Here is a 25,170-nt window from a genome sequence, read left to right on the forward strand (position 1 = left end):
TTCTGCGCTTGGTGATTTAGTTTTTGTTTTTTTTTTTAATTTAATTTATTTTTGTGAAACTGTTTTAGGTGTTTTGGGAGGGTAACTGTTTTAAAACAGCAGTTACATTTTTTTACCACCTCTAGCTTGAGTACTTAATGTTACTTTTGAAATAAATTTTTATTGTATTACGCATTATTATATAAGTGCCTACAATATTTTTTAGTAAATTTCTTTTCTATGTGGATATATTATTGTCTTTTGTAATTAAAAAATCCACAATTTAATTTATTTATATTTTTCCTTGTAATCCTTTATACTAATTTGTAATCTAATTTAAAGGATATAAAAACTCTTACGTTAAAATAAGACATTTTATTAAAATGATATCATTAAAGAACATTTGATGACAATCTTGATTTAAAAAAAACTTTTGGTTTTTACTTCCAATGAAAATTTAAATTTGTAATATTAAGTACATGAGTTTCTCATGTCATGTTTTGGACCCTTTTACATAGTTACTAATTTTACTGAAACTTAACTTCGAGGAGAGAACTAAACAAATCTAGATGTCTCACACAAATTATCACATTATTTTCTTCGGTCGTTTCCTCACCATGGAATATAAAAGAAATAAAAGAAAATTTCTTAAGAAAGGCTTATCTAGTTATTTAAATCGTCATAATATAATACACCTTTTAGAGAAGCTTCTGGAATGATAAATAAAGCAATATAATTTGAATAATCAAATCAAGTAAAGACAATAAAACTCCAATTATCTGAATTAATGGGTGCCAGACATTATTCGGGTATGCAGAAATCAGGATAATTGGATTTACCATTAAATTAAGGCAATGTTTTGAAAGAAAGCATAAAATTTACTCAAAGATCACATTTTAATTTCTTTTAAAATAATGCAGCGAATTGGAATCACATTAATAACAAAGGAACTGAAAAAGTTCATTATTGAAGAACTATTTTTCTTTATCTCAGAAATAGTGGATGTACCTATATTATAAATTTTGGTCATTCGTTTCCAGATACTCCTTTGTTCAGTTCTACAATATGCGCCGTATTTGTAATTGTAACATCTCCTTTATTTTTTATTTCTTGATAGTGATCCGCATATTTGGAAATGCATATGACTGGAGTTCGGATTAATGAAGTTCTACTGTAATCATCAAATGGATCCATATATATATTTTTGAGATTACCACTATAATATTGGATTAGTAAGGTTATTACTTATTTTCAAACATACAAATTAAAGTCTAATGTGGTATTACGTCTAATAATAATTTTAATTTGGCAATGAAGCAACACCTAGATTTATAGAACCCATAAATATAATTGAATAAGTAAGTAAGTACTTGCCTACCTTTCTGGTTTAGTTTTCATTGCATATGTATGATGCAATCTGGTAACCCTGAACACAAAATATTTAAATATTTAAAAAATATATTAATGTCAAAAGTCAAAGTAGATTCTGTATTTAAAAAGCACAGAGGTATTCATTTTTTTATTAGAGAAAATTTGTAAAAAAAAATAAGCTTGTGAATATTCTTAACAATTTTGTTTTTAAAACAATGGATGCAGTTTTCAAAACTGATTCTAGTTTTAACAAAGAAATTGTGCTAACAGTTGATGGAGTTAAAGAACAAAAGGTAGTATAGAAAAAAATGTTTTGAATAAAAAATATTTATAAACATTATGTAAATTATTATGCAAGGAAGACACTATTAAATTTTATTAACAATAATTAAATTAGTAATCAATGTACATAAAACAATTTTTTGGTTTTTAAATTTTACAATTTTAGTAAGGCACTGATCCATTCAATCAATACTTGCTTTTTAAATCTTAATTGTTTTAAGGAATCTACACAAAATATCAACCATTCTAACATTATATTGAATGCCAAAGTGGATAAATCCGACCCAAGATCCAACCAGCACTTTGTAAAACTAATCAAGCATCGAGGAGTGACTGTAAAACTATGGGAATGCAGTATTTGTAAGCTTTACTTTTGAATAAAATCTACTGTATTGACCATAGAATTATAATTGACCTTTCTAGTTTTTATGTTTTTGAGGTCTAGAAAATATATGAGGTCAAATATTTTATTAATAAAATGCATAATATAGCATGGTCTTAAAGAATTTTCAGCTACCAGCGAATAAAGCGATTAATTTGTATTGTAAATAATCTGTCACAAGTCTTTAACAAAATTAAATACAAATTAGTTTTTCCAGTGACAAATTCCTTTTTCTTGTTCTTAAAATATGTATGGGTTCTTAATTGAACATGTATTCGTAATATTAATAAAATAAACTTTTCCATAAATATTTAATTCTTTAATTCCTTGCTAAAAAATATAACACACTGACAGTGTGACACCATGTTTCCAAGTTATTTTATGGACCATTAGTTGTTGATTGTTTGTGGAAATTTATAATTAAAAAATCTGAATTACAAAAAAACAACACATTTGTTTTCACAGTACAAAATATCAATCTATTGATACACTAATATCTCTCTATCATCTTATTGGCTTCCTTTCAATAGGATCTGTTATTATTTCTCTCATTGTTCCATAGGTGGACGGGAATTTCAGCATCAGTATATGCTACGGCGTCACCTTCCTGGACACACAGATGAGCGGAATTACCATTGCCTGGTATGTGGAAAATCCTTCCGGCAACTCTCCACACTCAGTCAGCACCGCACCATACATTCGCTGGCCCGGCCACACTCTTGCATGGTATTTTAATTGAAAATATTATTTAATCTAGATTAAATTATTAATCACATCGATCCAATTCTGTTGTCACAGACAGCACAATGTTGTTTATTGTTTTATGATATGGATTGGAAATCAAGGGCATACACTCCACAAACATAGGCATTTAATCATTGTCTACTACCAATTCTATTTAGTCATAACAATTTTAAGAGGCTTCTGGAGGCATTAATGAAATTAATATTAATATATACTTGTAATTTCCATAAATTTATTCGAATAGACTCGTATTATATTTATATCAGGTTGGGTCGACAATAGGCACTGTTTTAAAGTGCTCATTATTCTGAATTATTTAATCCATTAATGTCATTCTTTTTCTCCATCTAATAGTGCATAAGGCACTGCATTGGTACACTAACCACTGTATATCTTGATCAGTTTTGTTATATGAAGGCGAGAATTTCAGTCTTGTGCTACAGGTGCCAGTCCAAGGACTATGAAATTATCTATGTAGTGTGAAAAACCTTTTAAAATTAATATTTCAAGTTAACCATGTTGGGAATTAAATCCAAGACTTCATTGTGGACAAACGTACCGATTATAAGACCACAAGGTGAAAGAATTTTATTTTAACATCTTAAAACAGAGATGGAGAACATTTTAGAGAAGAGAATATGGAAGTCTAGGCATTTACATGGCTTGTGGCCTGTCTTTACACACTTTGTAACATTCACCATTCTGCCTAAGTTTGTACTTTGTTTTTGGTTTTGTTTAGTTCTTACTGTACATAATATATGTTTGTGGATATAAACAAATATTTGTAGCGTAAACTATACTTACTCTGGTGATACTTATACATATTTCTTACTTTTATTTGCACTATTTCTTGTGCCTGAGATTATGCAAATAATATATAGATATTGAACTTTATGAATATTTTTTGTGTTTTTTACTTATTCCAGATATGTGGTAAAAACTTCAATAGAATATCTACCCTCATATCTCATCGCAAGACTCATTTGGACGAAAAGCCATACAAGTGTCACATTTGCTGCAAAGGTTTTCATCAGAAAGGTGATTTCTCAACTACTTACTCTCAAACATTTAAGTTTGTAAGTGAAAATTCTTGATGGAAGTTCATTGTAATTTATTATTGTAATAAAGACGAGTGATACTTTAATCCACAAATTTGGAATATCCAGTGACCGGTTTCATCGCTTTCGCGACATCTTCGAGACTGGTACTTATTAAAGAGTTTCCATGTATTTATACAAAACAGTGGTAAGGATAGATAATTCAAAGTTATATGTAAGTAAATTAAATAAAGTTATTTTTATCTTAAGCATCATTATCAATTTTTTTTTCGGGTTAACTAATGAGTTGATATAATGCTATATTAAATACTCATTAAAATAGCATTATATCAACTCATTAGTTAACCCGAAGAAAAATTTGTTGATAATGATCCTTAAGATAAAAATAACTTTATTTAATTTACTTACATATAACTTTGAATTATCTATCCTTACCTCTGTTTTGTATAAATACATTGAACTCTTTAATACAGATACCAGTTTCGAAGATGTCGGAAAAGCGATGAAACCGGTCACTCGATACTCCAAATTTGTGGATTAAAGTATCACTCGTCTTTTATTTATATAATAACTTACTCTCAACATTATCAAAATATATTTTTTTAAATATGTGTTATGTATTTATTTATGCTAATATAAACTTTTAATAACATTACAATTTTTTGTATTTTTCAATTTTTTTTATTTATACTTTTACAATGTTTGTATTCTTTTTTTTATACAGAATAATGTTCCCTCACTTGGGTGTCCCTTGCCGAGGGAAACATTTTACAATAAGTCAAACATGCCTTAAATAAGTTATTTAACAAAGTTAACATAATAATAAAATAAAAACCTAATTAATCTTACTAACTTAATTATAATTAACATAATAAGCAATATAAACTAAAATAATCCCAAAAAACATAACCAATTTATATGGACCTGTAGACCAAATTTCATATACAGTACACAAATTTTATGATGTATGACTGCAGTTTCTCAATTTTACTTACGTTCATCAAATTATTTATAGATTTCACACTTATAGATTATAAGTTCACCACAATCACCACAATCACTGCATATCTTGATAATTTTTGTTACAGGAAGGTAAGATTTGTCGGCCTCGGGGTGTAGAGGTCTCGGGTTTGATTCCCTACATAGTTTACATGTTTTTATGCTAGAATATTTCAGAGTCCCTGGACTGGCACCTGAAGCGTAAGACTGATCATCTTACCTTCATGTAAGAAAAAAAAATCAAGTTACACTGCAATTAGTGTACCAATGCAGTGCCCTATGCACTATTAAGTCCGGAAAGGGAACGATGATGATGATGAAAATGATTTGACTGAAGATGACCTGAAGTGCCAGTCCAAGGACTATGAAATGAGCGTAGTTATGCAGAAAGCAGCCAGCCATAGAAAAGTGAAACTGAGGTAATAGCACCTTTGTGAAAAGAGTGAATAAACAAATCTCCATAACAGTTGGAATGTGTTGACTTTAACAAATGATAAACAACGAATATATTAGGTTTTTTTTACATTGCAAACGAAAATTCAATTATGTATATAACCAGTTGTAATGATTTTAAAATTCGTTAAGATTTTCTAGTGCTATGGGTGTTTTCTGCAAAATGAGAAATACCGTTTTTGTGATTAATACCATTTTCAGAAGGTGATTAAAATAAGTTTTTGTATGAAAGCGATCTGGCTGTTTTTCGCAGAACATAGAATTGACCTTACTGCACCTGATAACATTAACATCTCATTTTTTCAAAATTGTGGAATGGCTGCTTTCTGCATAACTACGTTAAAATATTCTAGTGTAAAAACGCTTTTTTAAATAAATATTTCATGTCAACCAGTCGGGAATCAAACCCGACACCTCTTGTATGGTAGGAAAACACTCTGACCATTACACCATAAGGCGGACTATTTTAACATAACCAAACAGTATTTATTTTATGTTCAATGTCTAATCAAAATTTTTTCGTTTTAGGTAATCTTCGCAACCATCTATTCAGTCATACTAATGAGAGACCATATCGGTGCAGCCTCTGTAACAAAGGTTTTAACCAGCAATCTAATCTTACTTGCCACATGAAAAAGGTTTGTTTGATTTTGGAAATAACAAAAAGTTTACTTACAACGCAGTTTGTCGTTTTGATGAATGATGTTTTCTTTCTTCTATTAGGTGCACCCTGGTAATGAGAAAGCCACAACCAAAATTATACCTCCAGCAGGATTCCCTCAACCAAGTGTTCCTACAATTTCCCCAGTCGATATTCCTTTTTCTGTGGATGTGAATTCGTTAGTAACTTTTCTTTTAATAGCATTTGTTAATCATTAAATTGTTGTTAAGTAACTGCTGACTATTTTCTTCCCCATATCGAGCCATGATATGGGGAAGAAAATAGTCACAGAAAAACTTAATTCAATTCTTAAAATCTCCAAAAATAGTAAAAATGTGGAATCAAAGAATTATTGGATCACTACCCATTATGGCATTTAAAATTTGTACATTATCATCCCCTTTCTGCACCTAATGGTGCATAGGGCGTTATATTGGTACACAAACTACCTTGCATCTTGATATTTTTTGTTACATGTGAAGAAGATAAGATTACCAGTCTTACGCTTCAGATAATCCAAGGCCAGCCAGTCGGTCCAAGAACTATGAAATATTATGGTGTAAAAACAACTTTTTAAATCAATATTTTGTGTCACTGACCATTAGATCACAAGGCGGTTTTAACAACCGCATTCTATTTTTATGTAAGAGAGAATTGAATTAAATATAAATGTGATAATATTTTGACATGTTTTACTACTAAAATGGTTATGATACAACAATTATTAATATTTAAATTAATGAGGAGGTTTGATAAAGTAGTCTTCAAATTTATTTTATATGCAGCAATGGGATAATTGTGGAACCCATAAAAACAACTGAAATGGAAGAAATTCTTAAGAATGGGCAAGTTCCATTTGCTCTGTTGAAACACAATGGTAGTCGACCTGTCCTTGTCAAGATATTTACTTCTAATGTGCCTGAAGGAAAACAGGTGAGAAACAATATGTTAATATCTTATATATATACTTACTGTTAACTAATTTTTATTATTTGTTTTTAACAATAATTTGTTAATACCATTTTTTTTATACTTATAAGTATATGTAAATGTATTTATTTTTTGTTTGAATTCTTTACAAGTTATTTACAATTTGCTTTTTAATTCAATTACTTTTCTTATATCCATTTTTTTTTTCTTTTTTACTAAGTAAAGTTTCACTTTTTATTTTGCATGGCAGTATGCTTTTTATTGTTTCTACATGTATACAAAAAAGCGTTGTTTATCTTTTAAATTTTTACTCACTATGTTTGTACTTACCTGTATATTTTTTGTAAATGCCCCTTGGGCGTATTGTAAAATTAAATAAATAAAAAAATTTCAATAAAATTATCAATTTATGTCTTCCAATTTTTTATTTTTAAAGTATTATATTTAAACTAAAAAAATCATCATATTACTCATTGATTTTATGTTATAATAAATTTCTTAATTACTCTAATTGAACAAAATCAAACAAAATTAATGAAACATTAAAACAATACCAACTTTTCAGATGCTTGTGCCTGTGACCGCGCAAGATCTAATGAACGGGGGTAAACTGATATTTGGACCAAATGAAAATGGTGAAAATTATATGGTCAGCATCATTATTTTTTATAAATATTAAATATTGTGATTGTTTTGCTAACTTATCAATCGATGGTATTAATTTTATTTTATTTATTATATATATGGCCTAAGCCAATTACTACAGTTTTATAAAGAAACATATGTATTAGAAGAAGAATAAAAAAAACATAAAACTATATAACAGAGACAAACAAGGTTCTTAATACCAAAAACAATTTTATAGCATAATACACCGGAACCTCGTTTTTCACAGTGTACATAAATCGTAATCAAAATATAAAAATAATTTTATTCTATCATTAATAATAAAATATTTATTTATATATATATATATTACTTTTCCAGAAGGAATATTTCGATGTTACCAGCCCACTCCTACATCTTCAGGTGCCATTAGCTGCCATATTAGATTCTCAGATCTCCGCTGATGGCCAGCATAATATAATTGTGCACCCACCCACAACCTTCTCAGAGCTTCCTAGTAATAATAGATTGAGTTTTTCTACCGACATTTTTTGGTGGAGCTGCATTTTAATTATAATAATAAAAATACATAAATTGTTTTATTCCACTTTTATTAGTAACTTTTATCTGTGACCGGGTTACGTCGTGACCGACATCGTCAGACTGGTGTCTGTCTGATGACGTCAACTAGTCTGATGATGTCGGACATGACGAAACCCAATCACTGGTAAAAATTATAAATAAAAGTTTGTATTTTTTTTATTTGAAATTTCTTTAATTAACCTTTACGGATTTCATTCATATCACAAAATATTGTTATCTTTTTTAAAATGAATATTCTATTGTTAATGATAACTCCTGAGTCTTTTGTTTAGTTTTGTCAGGTAGTTTAATGTATAATTTCATTCCCTGGTTTATTAGACTCGACGGTCCTTGTCTCGTTTAATTGTTGTATATGATATTGTTCTGATATTCTTGTAGTGTATCCAAGTTTACTCCAATTTTTTCAAGTTTTGATTCTTCGTCTGCAATAACAACAGTAGCTAATTTATGAATAAATTTTAAATATTCTAGTTGAAAGAGTTCATTTATATTTAATTGATTAGTTTGTTTAAAGAGTTCTTTAGTTGCTGTTTGATGAGGTCATATACTAACTTTAATATTTTATTTTGCTGTCTTTGTAGTTTGTTTATGTCATTTTGATTTCCTGTTCCCCATAGTAGTTGCAAATAACATATTTATTATTATGATCCAAGTAATAAATTAAAATATTTGACACATCAATATTACAACTGTGTTCATTGGAATCTTTAATAACCTCTGATTTATGTGTGCATAAAAAATAAAAGTCAGCCATTTGCCTACCATGCAAGAGGTCTCGGGTTCGATTCCTGGCATAGTCCCTGGACTAGCACCTGAATTGAAAGGCTGATCATCTTACCTCTACGTCAACAAAAAAAATATCAAGAAAAGCTGCAATTCGTGGATTATTGCAATGCCCTATGCACCATTAGGTGCAGAAAGGGGAATGATACAATCATAATGAAAAATCATTCTTAAATGCATACTAACACAAACGTAATTTGCATGTTTACTTGAGTAACCGGCAGGCACTTAACACACTAACATAGGGTTATTAAACATTAAAACGCACTGTACACTGTATAATATTATACTCTGTGATTGTTTTTAACTAACAATTTTTTATTTATAGATTCTACAACTGATTATATCAAGGTAGAAGATACAAATGTATTGCAAGAAAATAATTTATTTTCTGATGTGATGAATCACACTACCGGTAAAAAAATTACCATCTGTATCTCATCATCATAATCATTCCCATTTTCACATCCAGGGCACTGCATTAGTACACAAAATGCATTGTATTTCAATCGTCTGTTACATGAAGGTAAGATGATCAGTCATACGCTTCAGTCCAGGGACAGTAAAATATTGCAGATGATTGTGCCATTCGCCAGATAGCAGGTAGACGCTCAAATTTTGCGGGAATTGCTGGTTCGCGGATTTTGGCATTGCAATTGCGTTACCTTCATATACTTTTCCACCGAACCCCGATACAAATTAATGCTATGGAATTCTTCCAACCTTAATGTTCGAACGTCTCTCGCGGCAGGCTCTATCATAATATGTCCAGTGGTCAACCAGGTGCTTGTCAGTTTCTTGACTATTGATGCATGCGATGGCAGGACACAGTGGATAACTAAAATAACTTGTTAGCGATCACGCTGAGAATAATAATATCACAGGCACATTCAATGACAGACCTGATGTTATCAGGCCTGAGAGAAAAAGATTGTACCCACAGTGGCATAATCACAACATTGACGCTAGGGCTCAGTAGGTAGCAATAACTTTAACGCCGCAATCTAGTGAATGTGCAATACATAATACATATAGTAAATGTGGTGCAACCAGCAGTGACCCACCTTTGAAAAAAAAATCCAAGTTTTAAATATTCTTCATCCTGGACATAGCAAATGATCTATTATTTCATTTAACTATAAAAATACCGCTTTTCTGCTTGAAATTTTAAAATAACCTATTCAAACCTACCTTCCTATATAATAAAGACGGGAAAAAATTATTTAAATGAGAACTGTCATCTCTTTATGCCTATGTGAGAGCCTGCATTCCCTTTGTGCATAGGGCACTGAATTGGTACTTCAACTACCGGGTATCTTAATTATTTTTTACTCTTCAGGTGCCAGTTTTGAAAAATAAAATATTAAATTGTAAAAACAACTTTTAAAATAAATAAGTCATGTCAACCATGTGGGGAATTGAATCCGAGACCTTTATTATAAACAGCTACCCTCCATTAGTTATTTTTCTTTGAGTTCATTATTAATTTATTCTATCTATATCACAAAAGGTTGCATTAGTTTGATACTGAAATGAATACATTCCGATTAAAATAGTGATGTTTTTTCAATAGCACTCCTGTTTTCTTTTTAGATGTTGTCTTTTTTGAAAACATAATTTGGCTCACTGGAAGGTATGTATTTGTTTGTGAAATCGCTTTTACAATATCCTAATTCGTTTTTAGATTATAACATGGAAGAAATTGGTAATCAAGATGAAAAAATGCGCAAATTTAAAAAAAATAAACTCCAAGTAAATAGGACTAATAATATTCTTCATCCCATGGATAACGCCTCTTCAAAGGATCCCGTCTTAAACGACATTCAACAAATAGGTATAGAAGAAGATAAATCTAATAATATCTTACGTGGGCGGTAAAAAGGTTAAAGTCAGATTAATAATACATGTAATTATTCAGTAGGAGAGCAGAAGAGGAGAGCAAAATGAAGACTTAAATTTCTTTACCAAATGAGAAAAACTTCTTTTAAGTGTTAGAATTTAATAAATTAAAAAGATACACTTTTTCCGTAAACTATATGAAATAATATTGTCTACTGGGAGTCTCCTTTCTAGAGATTGCTCCCGATGCTCCCCTAAAAAAGTTACTTTTAAACCATTAGTCTATTCTTTTTTTGTTAGATAAAATCAGCAAGTAATAACAAATAGAATAAAAATAACAAATATTTTTAGTTAGTTTTTTGTTATTAGTCGCGATTTGAGATAGATACGATGTTCATTAATCAATAACTTCTAAAAAACCCACACACAACCTTTCACTTGCGCAGTTATGCGCTAACTGAAGTTAAATTCATTGCACCCATAAGTCTATTAATAAGGTGGTAGTTCAGTACTGAATTCACAAATCTGCACAAATTGAGATCTTATAAGCTTTGTGGAAGCAGTTCTAACAAACCATTTAGAATCGGGTTGTGGTCCCGTGGTTGGTGTTGCGGACTCACAGATCAGAGGTCGGAGGTTCGAACCCCACTCTACTCCAACTTGATTTCCATTTTTTAATAATTAGTTATTTACAACCGTTGAAAATGGCCACCGAAATTGAAATATTTGAGTAAATTACAAGAACGCTCATATTTATTTAAAAACAAACAAAATCAAATCAAAGCGCTTGACTCGGATTATTGTGTTGGTGGTAGATACGTATTTTACTTATGTACCTAGTAACAAGTGGCTGCTTCCCTAATCGAAAACTTCATCGCCTAACCTCACGCCTCTGATCCACTGTGTTATTTTTTTTGCTTTGTCATGTCTTGTATTTTTTTGCCACATGTCACTTGAATATTTATTTTAAAAAAATAGTATGCTCCATGCTAATATGCTTTAGCCAAATTTCGTTTTATTTTTTGTTAACTCTGCTATCGATCAACACAATTTATTGGTAAAGCATATTGAGCAATTTGGCAGAGAAATAATCCTTGCATCTTTGAAGAAGTTTTGTCTTAAAGGTAATATTGACTTGCTCTTTTTTTATATGTAATTATATCCATGAGCGATGAGCAGGGAGATGGGGATTTCCGTTTCTAAATCTATCTAGCAGAATGGTTTTAGCGTACATTTGGCATATTTCAAATAATTAAATTAATAAATTTTTCATTGGTATTTTTAATTTAATGTTTTTGATCATAATTTAAAATAAAACTCAAGTCATAAGAACCGAGTCAAATTCAGATTCTTTTTACCTTGACTAGGTACCAAAATATGTGTCAAGAATCATCTTCACTTCTAACTAAAAACCTTGTTCCCTTTTTCGTTATTAGGTTATTTTTATTTCCCAAAATCCCCATTTTGTTGTAGGTGAAGGAAGTGGCTTGATAAGACCGCCCTTGCACTTCGAATCCTCTCATCATCTTCTGGACCCACATGGTCCACCCTCTTATGCGACTGATTACGACTGCAGGAACTTGGAGCTGTTTGAATCACTAGATTACATTGAGACAGGTTTATTATTTTTATCAATCAAATTATCTAATTCATCGACATGCATTTGGTACACCCACTTATATTTTTTCTGATATTTTATAGTTTTTAGGTATTAGTTAATTAATTTTTTTAGAAGTATATTACCTTTCCGTAAGCATGAGGGTTCCAGGTTGATCTACCATCTGAGTTTTGGATGTGACTTCTGACTAGTTGAAAAACTCTAATAGTGGGCTTCGCCACGAACTGCAACTCCGAGGGTAGAATTTGTATGCGCACTAAGAACAATAACTGCGCTTGTGGATACCACGAAGTTGCCCCTGAGTAGCGCCTATTAGCGCCACTCAACAAAAACATCTTAATTTTTATAGCAGTATCTCGTCTACGCCATAAATTTCCTTACTATCACGCTGTCTCTTCTTGGTAGAGGCACAATTATCACATAAAGAAAGTCATAGAGTGTCCAATCAGAGGTCACATAAAAAACTCAGTTGGTGGATGTAGCTTATATGGTTCCGGGTTCAATTCCCAATGAGATCAACAATAATATATAAATGTTTAATATTCTAAAAGGCCTGTCTACACTGTAATTTGCTATTGTAATTGGGTCTCTTGGCATGTTGTGGTGCAAAATAAAAATACACAATCAGGAAGCTAAACAAAACAACAATAGGTGTAAAATTTTAAGAAATATGGGTTTTCTTACATAGGCAGAATGCTAAATATTGCACAGTGTGTAAAGTGATGACTAAAACCAGCCAATGATAAATCATGAGCCTTTTTACATACCTAGATTTTCATATTCCCTTTTCTTTGTTCTTCCCATCTGAATACCTACATTTTTATCCTTATTGTATAAATTTTCTTTAACAGGTAAAATGAAAAGTGAAATGTCTCCCTGTCCAGCTAGTGATATCGCATGGTAGATTTATCAATTGAACTTCAATATAATTACTTTATTGCTTTAAATTATTTTTATTTACAGAAATGATGTTATTCAGTCTTATGAAATTATTTTTCTTTACACTAATTGCTGTTATGGCCAGACAATAACCAATTATGTATTTTATATAAGCTACAAATGTTTTCATTTGATTTTTTTTACCATGTGTGTACTAATAAATACTATTTGTTCGCTTTAATGAAAACAGCATGCATTGTATATGAATATTTTTTACTTCTTACTAAATCTATAATATTGTTAAACTAAGTGATTGTATCGTGATTCTGTCACTAAAATAAATGATTTAAGTGTACAGCAGATTTTTTTATTTATTTGTTGAAACAAACACATTTTTATAAAATTAAACAATGCATACAAAGAAACAACAAATAACTAGTTCAATTATGGGATTCCTATATAGTAACAATAATGTAAGACATAACTAACAGTTTACCATTAGTTATAGGAAATGGAATTTTTAAAATTGGATAAAAAATTTGAATGGAAGAGAGAATGGAAAAAGTAGTAAGAGAAATAAAATATTAAATAATACAAAAAAATAGCAAAAAGTAAGGAACTGTATGATTTTTTTTTCTTTTTTGTGTTTGATGTTTCTGTTTTAAAAATAAATGGGTATGGAATGTCTTTATAGGTAGGAACCTCAGAGTAATAATGCACCAAGCTATAGAAGAGCCCAAACGTAGGAAAACCATTCTATGACTATTGGGTATTAAGTTAGCTACAGTTCACAACAAAACAATGGGCCGTACTCAGGTCGAGAATTCCCAAATGTATATTAATTTGCACTGTAAATACTTTTAAATATGCACCTGTGTATTTATTTTTGCAGGGTTATTCCAATTTATTTTTCTATAATTCGCCTATATTTATTTTATAAAATTGAAAATACATGTGCGTTTTTTTTTTTATTTATTTATTTTATTCACAACATACTTATGTTACATTTATTGAGACATAAATCCCAACTCCGTGGAACCAAAGTCCTGTGTTGAGTTTGTCTGTTTGTCCGTCACATCTCCGAAACGGCTTTTACGCAACACGGTTTTTAAGCAACATAATACACGTGTCGGGACAATAAATGCCAAAAATCCACGTAAATAATGGGAAAATATTCGAAATCGTTGATTTTTATTTATTATGACGTAAATATCCAAGTTATTTACAAATAAAGCCGAGCACAGCTACAAAAGAGTCCGATGGAACCGTTATGTTTATATTGTCAAATAAAACAAAATAGCCACCAATTGGTTGCTAACCAACATCGCTTGCGTTCTATGAAACATAGTGATAGGGCTTTTCTCTAGGTTACGCATTATTAGTCTGAGGTAGGAACTAATATTTTTCTAATATCTTTTGCTTATAGTATATACATCTGTTCTTTTCTTCTTTTTTCTTTAATTTTTATCGCAAAATTAAAGAAAAAAAGGGGGGTAGGTACCTTTTGACTTTTACCATAATGAATAGCATTGGGCAAAATCAATTATAATAATCGAATAACTCGGTTGTGTTGACAATCGATTATTATTTTATTTTTTTTAAATAATGCTCCTTGGAAAGTCACAATCTATTATCAAATAAGCTGATATCTACGTGAAACTATCTTTTTATCTGTATAAAATTTGAACCTTAAAGGATAAACCACAGGAGACACATTGAACGAGATTTCCAAAACATCATAACTTTTGAACCGAATGAGATAAATTAAATCTATAAAGAACTTCCAATGTAAAATAATAATTATTTTAATACTAAAGTACATATTTAATAGCGTATCTGGGACTACTGGTGTTTTTTGCATTCAAACAAAGTGGACTTCTAATTTTTATTTCAATTAAAAAAAGCATTTTTATGGTTGTTTTATTCGAATATTAAACAGTTTATTGCGATAATTTCTGCATTCTTAACTTCAAAACGGCAAACTCACATTGACACCATATTAATATTTCATCTCACCCCGAAGAACGGGGACTTAAAATAACCACATTGTTTGAATAAAATGAAATAGAAACTTAAATTTGAAAATAATGGCGGCGTATGGAGTCCGTTTTGCACTGCCGCTCGCTTATTGTTACGAAATATTGGCTCGAAGCCAGAAATAAAGCATTCAATGATCCGGCGCATCATATAACACATCTAATGAGATATCTGCTAAATATGGCGCCCGGATTCCGTTATTTATATCCCAATTTTAAGTGAAATATTCGATTTGGAACCTCGATGATCGACATGCAGAATGTAGAGCAGGGCAAAACGAAAATTATCTACCTACAGTGGTATGTTGGGTCGGGTGTTTTTCGTGTAGGTGTATTAGTTACTAATAATAATCCAAGATGACCTTAATCAGATTTTTCAATGAACAAAATAATGGCTCTTAACGCAACCCTGAGAAATACACCGTCCTACATATTGGCCCTGGAAATTAGAAAATAATTTATACCGTGGATGGAAATCAAGTGTAAGCAGTAACGTCACAAAAAGATCTCGAAGTTATAATTACTTGTGATCTTAAATAGGAATCACATATTATCGAAATTGTTAAACGCGCCAATTCCCTCTTAAGCTAGGGTTTCCTAGGACAGCGGTGCCCGTATTTTAACGGCCGTAGTGAACGGTGATGTAGTGGACAGCCGTCGTAACGTCGACTAGAGAGTGGTTTCCTAGGGAAACGGTGTTAAATGGTGTTGATAACACCGTTTTCCTAGGAAACCACACTCTAGTCACCGTTACGACGGCTGTCCACTGCATCACCGTTCACTACGGACGTTAAAATACGGGCACCGCTGTCCTAGGAAACCCTAGCTTTATACTTAATAATTCGCTCACATCACCCAAAATGTGTTCCTCAAAATTTATAAAACATATGTTCGTCCACTCCTGGAGTATGTCTACCAAACCTGAAGTCCCTATTTAAAAAAAATAATAGAGTTGTTGGAGAAAGTCCAGAGAAGAGCAACTAAAACGATAGTTTCTCTAAGAAATAAATCATATGAGGACCGCTTAAGGGAGTTTGGGTTAAGTTCACTGGAAGAGCGGAGGCAGCGTGGTGACTTGATTGAAACGTTCAACATCTTAAATGAGCAATATAATGTACCCACGTTGAAATTATTGTTCACTGTGAATTAATCTCAGAGGTCATTCATTGAAGCTCAACACTACCTCCTTCTCATCCAACCCCAGGAAGAACTTCCTGACAAACCGAGTTGTGGAGGAATGGAATGGCCTTCCCGAGAAAGTGATTGGTGCTAGTTCAGTTAATGTTAACTAGATGCACACATCAATTTATAATGTTTAATAACCATGTATACTTGATATACACGCATCAGCTTAATAGCCGCTAGTGTATTATTGTTATTAATAATAATAATAACGTATCTCTATTTGGCAGGTATTATTAGGCTGATTATCAGTTCTAAATTCTATAGTTAGGTACTTATATCTCGTAATCAAACTCTAAGGCCTAGCGCGCATTGCGATTTTGACTCTTGTATGCCTGTGATGTCACACTAAAGACTAGACACATGATACAAGACTTTATAAATCTTATTTTTTTAAAGATGAAGTAGTATTTTTTGTTATCTTCAATTGAACTTTTCACACCGGATTCGGAAAGTAAAATTTGTATAACTATGCTGAATTTTAATACAAAAAATATTTGTCCTTGCTGCGCGAAGAATGAACGACCGCCAAAACATCAATAAATCTGTATGAGAGAGAGCACGACGATAGCTCGTAACAAGGAAGACAGAGACGCTGTTCTGTAGCCAGTGTTTGTGTGAAACAGATTCAGTCGGTTATTGACAGTGATGGGGGACGCATGCATGTAAAATGAGCGTCGTTATGATTTTTAATTTATTTTGCTTTAACAGTACTAAATTATGTTTTTTTTTTATAAATTATGAAAAGGGAATTATCAAAAAGTATCTCTCCGTATTTTTTTTCAAATGCCTGGAATATTCCGTCTTTTGCTTGTGGTAACACGATTCTACATCACCGCAAGAACAGGAATTATTGACCACAGTATTTTAAGAGTTAAAACGCGCAGTAGTTTACCCGCAACAATATAACTCATGGTTTTATGTAGGGGAAGGGTGTACAAAATGACATAGATTTTTTTGTAAAATGAAAATAAAATAATTGGTAACATATTTAGTAAAAAATCTCTTCGGTTCAAAATGTACACTATGTTTTAACATGTTAGCACTGTTGTTGTAGGAAAAAATACAAATCTATCAAATAAAAATACAAAAATAAAAACATACTGCAAAAGACCGTTTTGCCCTACCGGGTGTACAAAATGACATACGATATATACGTGGATGGAATGATTATTCAACACTTTTTAAAAACAGAATTGATAAGTTTTTTTATGAATATTAAAGAATTAAAATATTAAATGCACACTTCACAAATAAAAATCTTGGTTTATTTTATTTAAATCAGCACATTCTGCATGAGCCCAGTTTCCACACTTCATGCATTTTAACCGTGTTTCACCTGGTTTTTATCTCGTATATTACAATACATGCATGAGCAGTCATCTTCATCGTCTGTAAGTAGAAAGTCTTCAGTGTCTAAATCAATAATCATTTTTTTACATATACCTTGTTAACACTTTTCCAGGATATGTTTTTTGGAACCTTTAGCTTTAGCCTCTGATATATTTGGAGTTGTATTCAAATGTCATGTTTTACGCACATAATTGCGAAGCATTATTATTCTTCTAAAGGAAAAAAAGTATTAAGTGGGGAAAAATGACATTGTATTTCATTTTACCCTACCGGTACATATGTCGTTTTGCTCCACTACGTGAGTTTTTAAAAACATTAAAAAATATCACATTACACTTTGAAATTTTTTACAAAATTATAGTTTTTCATGAAGATTAACAATGACACAACATATCCTTTCAGTTTGTGTTGTAGAATAATACAAATAAAATAATGATAATACCTTCGGTGTCCGCGCAGCAAAAATATTGTTTTATTTCACAAAGTAACCCGCAACACGTCCTCCTCGGGCGGTCGCCATAAGCGTCCTAAATATTGGTGAGTATTTATGTGTCGTACCAGTGCTCATTCTTGTGCAGGTTCAAACATAACCAAGAGTTTGGTTTCTGAGATATGAGTACTATGTCATTTTACCCGCCTATGTCATTTTGTACACCCTTCCCCTACGAGTGCGCGTACCTAACCTGCTACATTTTTGACGCGATGCAGTACCCGCAAACATAATTGTAATGTTTGGGCAAGTATTTATTCCGAATCCGAGGTGGTGAGTGTAAGCCTCTGGAATTCATCATCATTAAGAAAAATATTAAATAATAATCAAATGAAAATACGGTAAACAGCAAATGTTCCACAACCGTATTTTTTTGCGAATATTCGATAAAAATGGAATTTCATTTTCTAATCATTATGGCGAGGTATGCTACGCATAAATATAAATATGCGTTTATCGCGAAAGTTCCTCCTCAAGTGCAATTATATAATTTATATAACTCCATTTTTTTTAAATCCCCTCAAGGGCGCTGTAAAGTTTATTTAAAAAGATAGACAGGTCTCAAAGAGGTAAAAAAATACAAATGAGGGTCTTCAGCATTACAGGAAATTAGATACAAAAAATGTTTATACAAATTGTTGCATTAAATTGTACTGCAAAATTTCTTGAAAATGTAGGAAATTTTTTTATTTTTTTTCATAAAATAGAACTGCATACTTTGAACGACGTCGCTAGTTCATATGAATCAACCAATGATAAGAGAGCTGTGAAAGATTTCCGGTTTACGAAAACACAACGGATCAATTGGCAGAACTAACCGAGAAGAAGTGGAAGAGAAATTGATACGTCACGCGTGGAGTAATTTCAGAAATACACAACTTTAAAAAATCACAGCGCTGATAATACGATACAGTTTTTTATATTTTTGAATTTGACTGTTGTCGCTGTATGCTTTATATATATACAGGGTGTTATTTAAACCCTGTCACATCCGAAACCACGATGATTAGTATGAGAAAGAATACATTTTGGCACATTAAAATGATTTTTTTAGAACGACTAAAAACTTAAAAAATAAAATATAGAAAAAAATAAATGGTTGTTTACATCTGTAGGGGAGAAGCAAGAGGGGTGCGGCCGTGCGGTTCAGACTCCCCCCCCCACTTCTCGTTTCACCCCTGCAGAAGTGAGCAACCATTTGTTTTTTTTCTATATTTTATTTTTTATGATTTTAGTCATTCTAAAAAAATATTTTGATGTACCAATTTGTCTTTTTGCTCATACATTTTTTATTACTATTATTTATGTATGTATAACTGTGTGGATTAAGTATAAATATGTATTATTTTATGTTTATTTATTAGACACCATAAGTATATGTTAAATCATGTAAATAAATGCCTCGACACGCGTTGTGCCCAGTGAGGTATTCATATTTTAAAAAAAAGTGTTATGTAAAACGTGAAATAAAAAAAAAATACACGGGTTTAAGAGCCAGACCGCAAAACTTCAGAGGAACATTCCTTATGGTGAACCTTAAAAAAGTTCTAATAATTATTTTTCGTTTTTTCAAATAGGTGTGAAGGTTTTAAAGGTCACTGTTATCAATATGTTTATTTTTTTGGGTGATACCGTGTGTGTAATAAGAATCCCCTGGAAACGGAAGCTGTTTACAAATTAAGTTGCCAAGTGTGAGATAAAGTGTACATAGGACAAACAGAGCGCAAAGCAAACAAAAGGAGCGTGTAAACTTGGGCACCCTGAAAAATTTATAGACACCGGACATTTTTTCTCCTTCGAACCAAAGATTTTACATAAACCCAGTAATTACAGTGCAAGAATTACACGAAAAAGAGGTAATTGAAATACACAGATACCCAAATAACATAAACAAGGACGATGGGCTTAAATGAAAGTCAACATGGTTTCCAGCACTAAATACTACAAAAATGAATAGAAATGTACCTTCTGCCGACTGCGACACGGTACAAATAACTAGTACATAAACACATAATTGTTCCTTATTAACACACAGTATACCCCGAAGATGGCTTTTGCCATTGTAGCCGAAACGTCGAAAAAAATCCAACACACACGGTATCACCCAAAAAAGAAACATATTTAGATAGACTCATTTTTCATTGAAAAAAAAATGTTTTATGATTTGAAAATTGAGACAATCTAACCTAGCTGCTTCCCTATTCCGCGTCCGATGCGTTTCGCTATGTTGGTCAAATATGATTTTAATCTACGAGTATTTATAAAAAAGGCGATTTTCCGAATTAGAATATTTTTTAATGTACATCATAAAAAATAGTCCTCTGAAGTTGTTGCTGTGGCCCTGAAAACGAAGTGTAATAATAAATAACCTGTTCTATTTCGTTCAGATAGATAAATAGGTAAGGAATATAATGTAATTAATAGCTTGTAATTTGTGATTTTATTCAGCCTTTCAGTTTTTCCATTTACAACGGCAAAATTATTTGTATTGTGACCTATTATAATATCTACCTACATTTTTTCACTCTAACCTTGGAAGAATATACCTAATTTTCTTTACCGAATTGTTTACGTAGTAATAGGTCTAGTCTGCAATAATCGCTTCAAGAAATACCGACACATTCTTACCTATGCGTGGAAATAAACCTAAAATATAGTATCGTTGGCAAAGCGTCAAGTCCCGCGGTCCAGATATAGCCACGGAGCGCTGGACGTTGTGTTGTATCATATCAGGGATGGAATCTTTTATCCAGAATCACAAAAATCAAACGAATATCTCAACAGAGACGAGCTTAACATTTCGACAGATATTTCAACCGAGAAACTGCAGACATTCATAAAAGCAATACACAGATCATATAATTATAATATACCAGAAGGCGTGTAGAATCAAGTTTGAATACATCGCACTGTGTCCAAAAGTCTGTCAAATGAGCCTCTCCTGCACGACACCCCGCCTGCCGCGTAATGTTGCCAAACCGCAAACAATATATCATAACACAAATATAAGATAATTTTGTGCTATTTTATGCGCTATATTTTACCAAAAAAGATATTTTACTGACTGGACTATAAAAAAATATTGGCCATTCTAAACTTAATAAACTGCCCGATGAGCTTAAAAACGAAAAGTCGAATTGCAAAACCAAAAGTGTCGCAATTAAAATACAAAATACACGAGAGTTTTCTCATCCCACGATAGTGGTTCAGAACAGCACCCCTAGGAGTATAATATCTACTAAATGTATCGTATGTTTTATAAAAAATAAAATTTACAAAAAACAACAACAAAAAATTTAAATGAATACAGTTTAATATTATACTAAGACTTATCAATAGAAAGCCGGGCGAAAAATTCGACTACCCTGGAAATACTTACAAAATGTTCGCCTTGTTTCATTTAAGAATCTGACAGACGGTAAAATAACCGAATTCTTAAATAACATTATTTGTGAATTCGCCACTTACATGAAATGTGATCCCACCCCATTCCCTTTTAATTCCAGCAGCATTTTGACACTTAAACACGACACAAAAAGGCATAATTGAATTTAAATCGGCAGTTGTGCACTAAGCGATGTCTGCGGAGTGACTAATAGCCAAAACGATAAACTACTCATTTATGAGTATTTTAGTCGGCTAGTTTGATGTACGTGCGTGGTTTCTGGACTAATAAAATTTTATGGCACAGATATTTAAATACTAATAAATTTTTCATAAATGAACTAAAATTGTTATTTAACTAAAAGATTTTTTTTTAGGACTACTCTAGGATTCTAATTCTGTTTCAACAGAAGAGAACTATCATCATCATTCCCTTTCCGCACATGATGGTGCATAGGGCACTGCATTGGTACACCAATCACAGTGCTTGATCATTTTTGTTACATTAAGGTAAGATGACCAGTCTTACGCTTCAGGTACTAGTCCAGGGACTATAAAATATTCTAGTGAAAATAACTTTTTAAATACATAAATATTTCATGTCAACCATGTCGGGAATCGAACCCGAGACCTCTCGCATGGTAGGCAAATGTGCCGATCACTACACCACGAGGCCGACAATGATAGAGAACTATACTGTTCCTTATCCATCCAGACACAAGCAATATTTTTTTTAGTATTATGTGGCCCTGAAACTGAAATAAAAATACTGAAAATATCTATAATAGAGAACGATTGTAAATTTACTTCTGTATTTATAAATTAATTTAATTAAAATGTATAAATTTCATTCATGCAGTTGTAAAAAAACATTCTTTTTTGGAAAATACGCGTTTTTTATCTTCACCCACTTCTTGATATTTTGTTAAAGCAACCCTGTCGGAGCTTTTTATAGACATTTTTATTTTCGTTATTAAATTCTGGAACCATTTCCACCCGATATTTTCTTAATCAAGAGGCATCATTATCCTTTTCTAATTTCTTTATTTTTGCACCACAACAGGAAGGGAGGCCTAATGAGGAACTTCAGCCCTACGGGAAATTGGATACAATAAATGTTTTCTTGAGCGCGGTAAAAATTGGAGCATTAAATTGAAAGGCAAAGTTTCTTGAAAATGTACGAAAATAATAATAAAAAATATTTTAATAAAAGCGAACTAATTTAAACGACGTCACTAGTTCATTTGATTCAAATCATGCAAAGAGAGTTATGGAATATTTCCGGTTTACTTGTCGTCAATGGACGAATGGACAGGACTGATCAAGAATAAGCTGAAGAGAACCTTTGACATCACACGCGGAGTTATTTCAGTAATCGCTGAAAATACGATATATAATTGAAAAAAAAAAGTGTAATGGTTAGCAAGTTTACTTTCTCTGCTAAACGTCTCTGGTTTCAGGTTGATATATTTATTTTGCATGTGTCTGGTCAGTAAATACTTCATAGCATTCCCAAACAAGTATACCTGTATATTATCAAACGAACAACATGGATTTCGGCCTGGGCGTTCAACCAATACAAATTTGATGGTGTTTACGAATTTTGTCACTAAGTCACTCGACAAAGGTGCTCAAGTAGACTGTTCGTACAACGATTTTTCCAAAGCGTTTGATAAGGTAGATCACCAACTTTTGCTTCTGAAACTTCAGAGGATTGGCTTTAGCGACATTCTTCTGAAGCTATTCACAAATTATCTTACAGATCGTAAGCAATATGTGTCATATGGACTGTATCAATCTGAAACATTTAATACCTCTTCAGGGGTTCCTCAAGGATCTAATTTGGGACCATTGTTATTTTTAATCTTTATAAATGATATTGGTAAAGTCATAAAATTTTGTAATTTTCTCTTATTTGCTGACGACCTAAAATTTTTTTGTGAAATACTGACTTCTTCTGATTGTATTAAACTTCAGTGTGACATTCAAAATATAATTCAATGGAGCAAACAAAACAAATTGTTCTTCAATGTTTCCAAATGTTTTGTAATGGCATACACAAGAGCATCCAAAACAATATACTATCGTTATCTCATGGACGGAGTAAGACTTGAAAGGGTTTCAACGTCCAGAGATCTCGGGGTGTTGTTTGATGCTCAGTTATCTTTTAATCTTCATATAGTTAATCTATGTAATGACTCCCTTAAAATGCTTGGTTTTGTTCTTAGAAATGCCAAGATCTTTTCTAACACTCAGATTTTGAGGACATTGTATAATTCCTTGGTAAGAAGTCGTTTGGAGTTTAGTTCCATTATTTGGTCGCCACATGAGACTCGATACTCTTTGATGGTGGAGAGAGTGCAGAAAAAATTTCTGCGCTATCTGTACCTTAAAGAGTGTGGATATTATCCTTGGCTCTTCCCAACTGACTTTTTACTGGGAATGCTAGGCTATCAGTCATTATGGAGGAGGAGGGACGTTCATTTGGGTGTTCACTTTTTCCAGGTGATCGGTGGTCGCATACATAACTCAGAAATTCTGATGGATGTAGGTCTGTTCGTACCTGATAACTATCTTCGACAAAGACAGCATCGATTGTTTTACCTACCGCGATGCAGAACCAACCTGCCAATGGTTATGCCGGTTGGTAGGGCAATCTTGCTACATAATCGCATCGCCTCGGATGTCGACATATTTCACGACAGTGGGCCTTCCCTTAGGAAAGCACTTTCTAACATTTAATTTTTCTTTTTACATTTTGTTATATTATTTTAATAACATAATTATCTACTGTAATTTGTGATTTATTATTGTATTTAGAATGAATTGGGTCTTTTTCTGTAATGTTCTAAATATCTGAATAAATAAATGAAATAAAAATGAAATGAAATGAAATAAATAAAATAAATTATATTTAGCACCAATATATATAATAAGTGCCCTATGTACCTTAAGGTGCAGATAAGATGCGATAAGTACATAAAATGGCGGCTTTCTGGTGAGAACACAAAAGAGAATGAGATTTTTCTCAAGCCTGGGTGTTATTCTGTGCTGTAATGAGGAAGTTCAGTTGTTTTTTTAAATATTTTTATCACTAAACTTCATTGTCAGTTTAAAATACAATGTAAATGGGAGCTAGATTTCTTACCGTTCATGCGCTCTGTAGCTGCAAGACGTGCTGTTATCTAGCTCTTATCGGTCACAATGTAAATAGTCATAATTGGAAACGAGGAACCAGAATCCCAATCGTCCATGCGCTCAGTATATTTATTTATTGTACGGCGCCCTTGAGGTGGTTTTCACAAAAATGGCGCTGTGTAAATCAACCAACTTCAATATTAATAATAATTATTATTATTTTTATTAATAACGCTCAGTAACGACTATAAATAAAAGTATGGAAAACTGACAGCTCACATATTTACAAAATGGTACATTACGAAACTGCGTATTGTAGAGTTTATTCCTGAAAATTATAGGTCGTTTTCTATGCAAACCATTATTGCTAGTATTACTCTAAATCCATTTGGTTTGACCG

General features: G+C 31.8%; 1 protein-coding gene across 2 annotated transcripts; it reads left to right on the forward strand.

Annotated features, from left to right (window-relative positions):
• Positions 1 to 1,413: 1,413 nt before the first annotated feature.
• Positions 1,414 to 13,540, forward strand: LOC148283238 (uncharacterized). 2 transcript variants are annotated; one of them, XM_088223772.1, is made up of 13 exons: positions 1,414 to 1,643; positions 1,854 to 1,992; positions 2,577 to 2,740; positions 3,685 to 3,796; positions 5,797 to 5,906; positions 5,992 to 6,107; positions 6,715 to 6,862; positions 7,425 to 7,508; positions 7,847 to 7,982; positions 9,180 to 9,266; positions 10,536 to 10,685; positions 12,164 to 12,307; positions 13,160 to 13,540. In XM_088223772.1, exons 1-13 carry the CDS (start codon positions 1,566 to 1,568, stop codon positions 13,210 to 13,212), a joined length of 1,521 nt encoding a protein of 506 aa, XP_088079898.1. In that variant the 5' UTR covers positions 1,414 to 1,565; the 3' UTR covers positions 13,213 to 13,540. The 2 variants fall into 2 exon arrangements, with proteins under 2 accessions (XP_088079898.1, XP_088079899.1); XM_088223773.1 differs by lacking the exon at positions 9,180 to 9,266.
• Positions 13,541 to 25,170: the final 11,630 nt, after the last annotated feature.

The sequence above is a fragment of the Micrasema longulum genome, unplaced genomic scaffold (assembly GCF_059751315.1).
Source record: "Micrasema longulum isolate JH-2025_06_02 unplaced genomic scaffold, ASM5975131v1 h1tg000251l, whole genome shotgun sequence".
NCBI classification, from domain to species: domain Eukaryota; kingdom Metazoa; phylum Arthropoda; class Insecta; order Trichoptera; family Brachycentridae; genus Micrasema; species Micrasema longulum.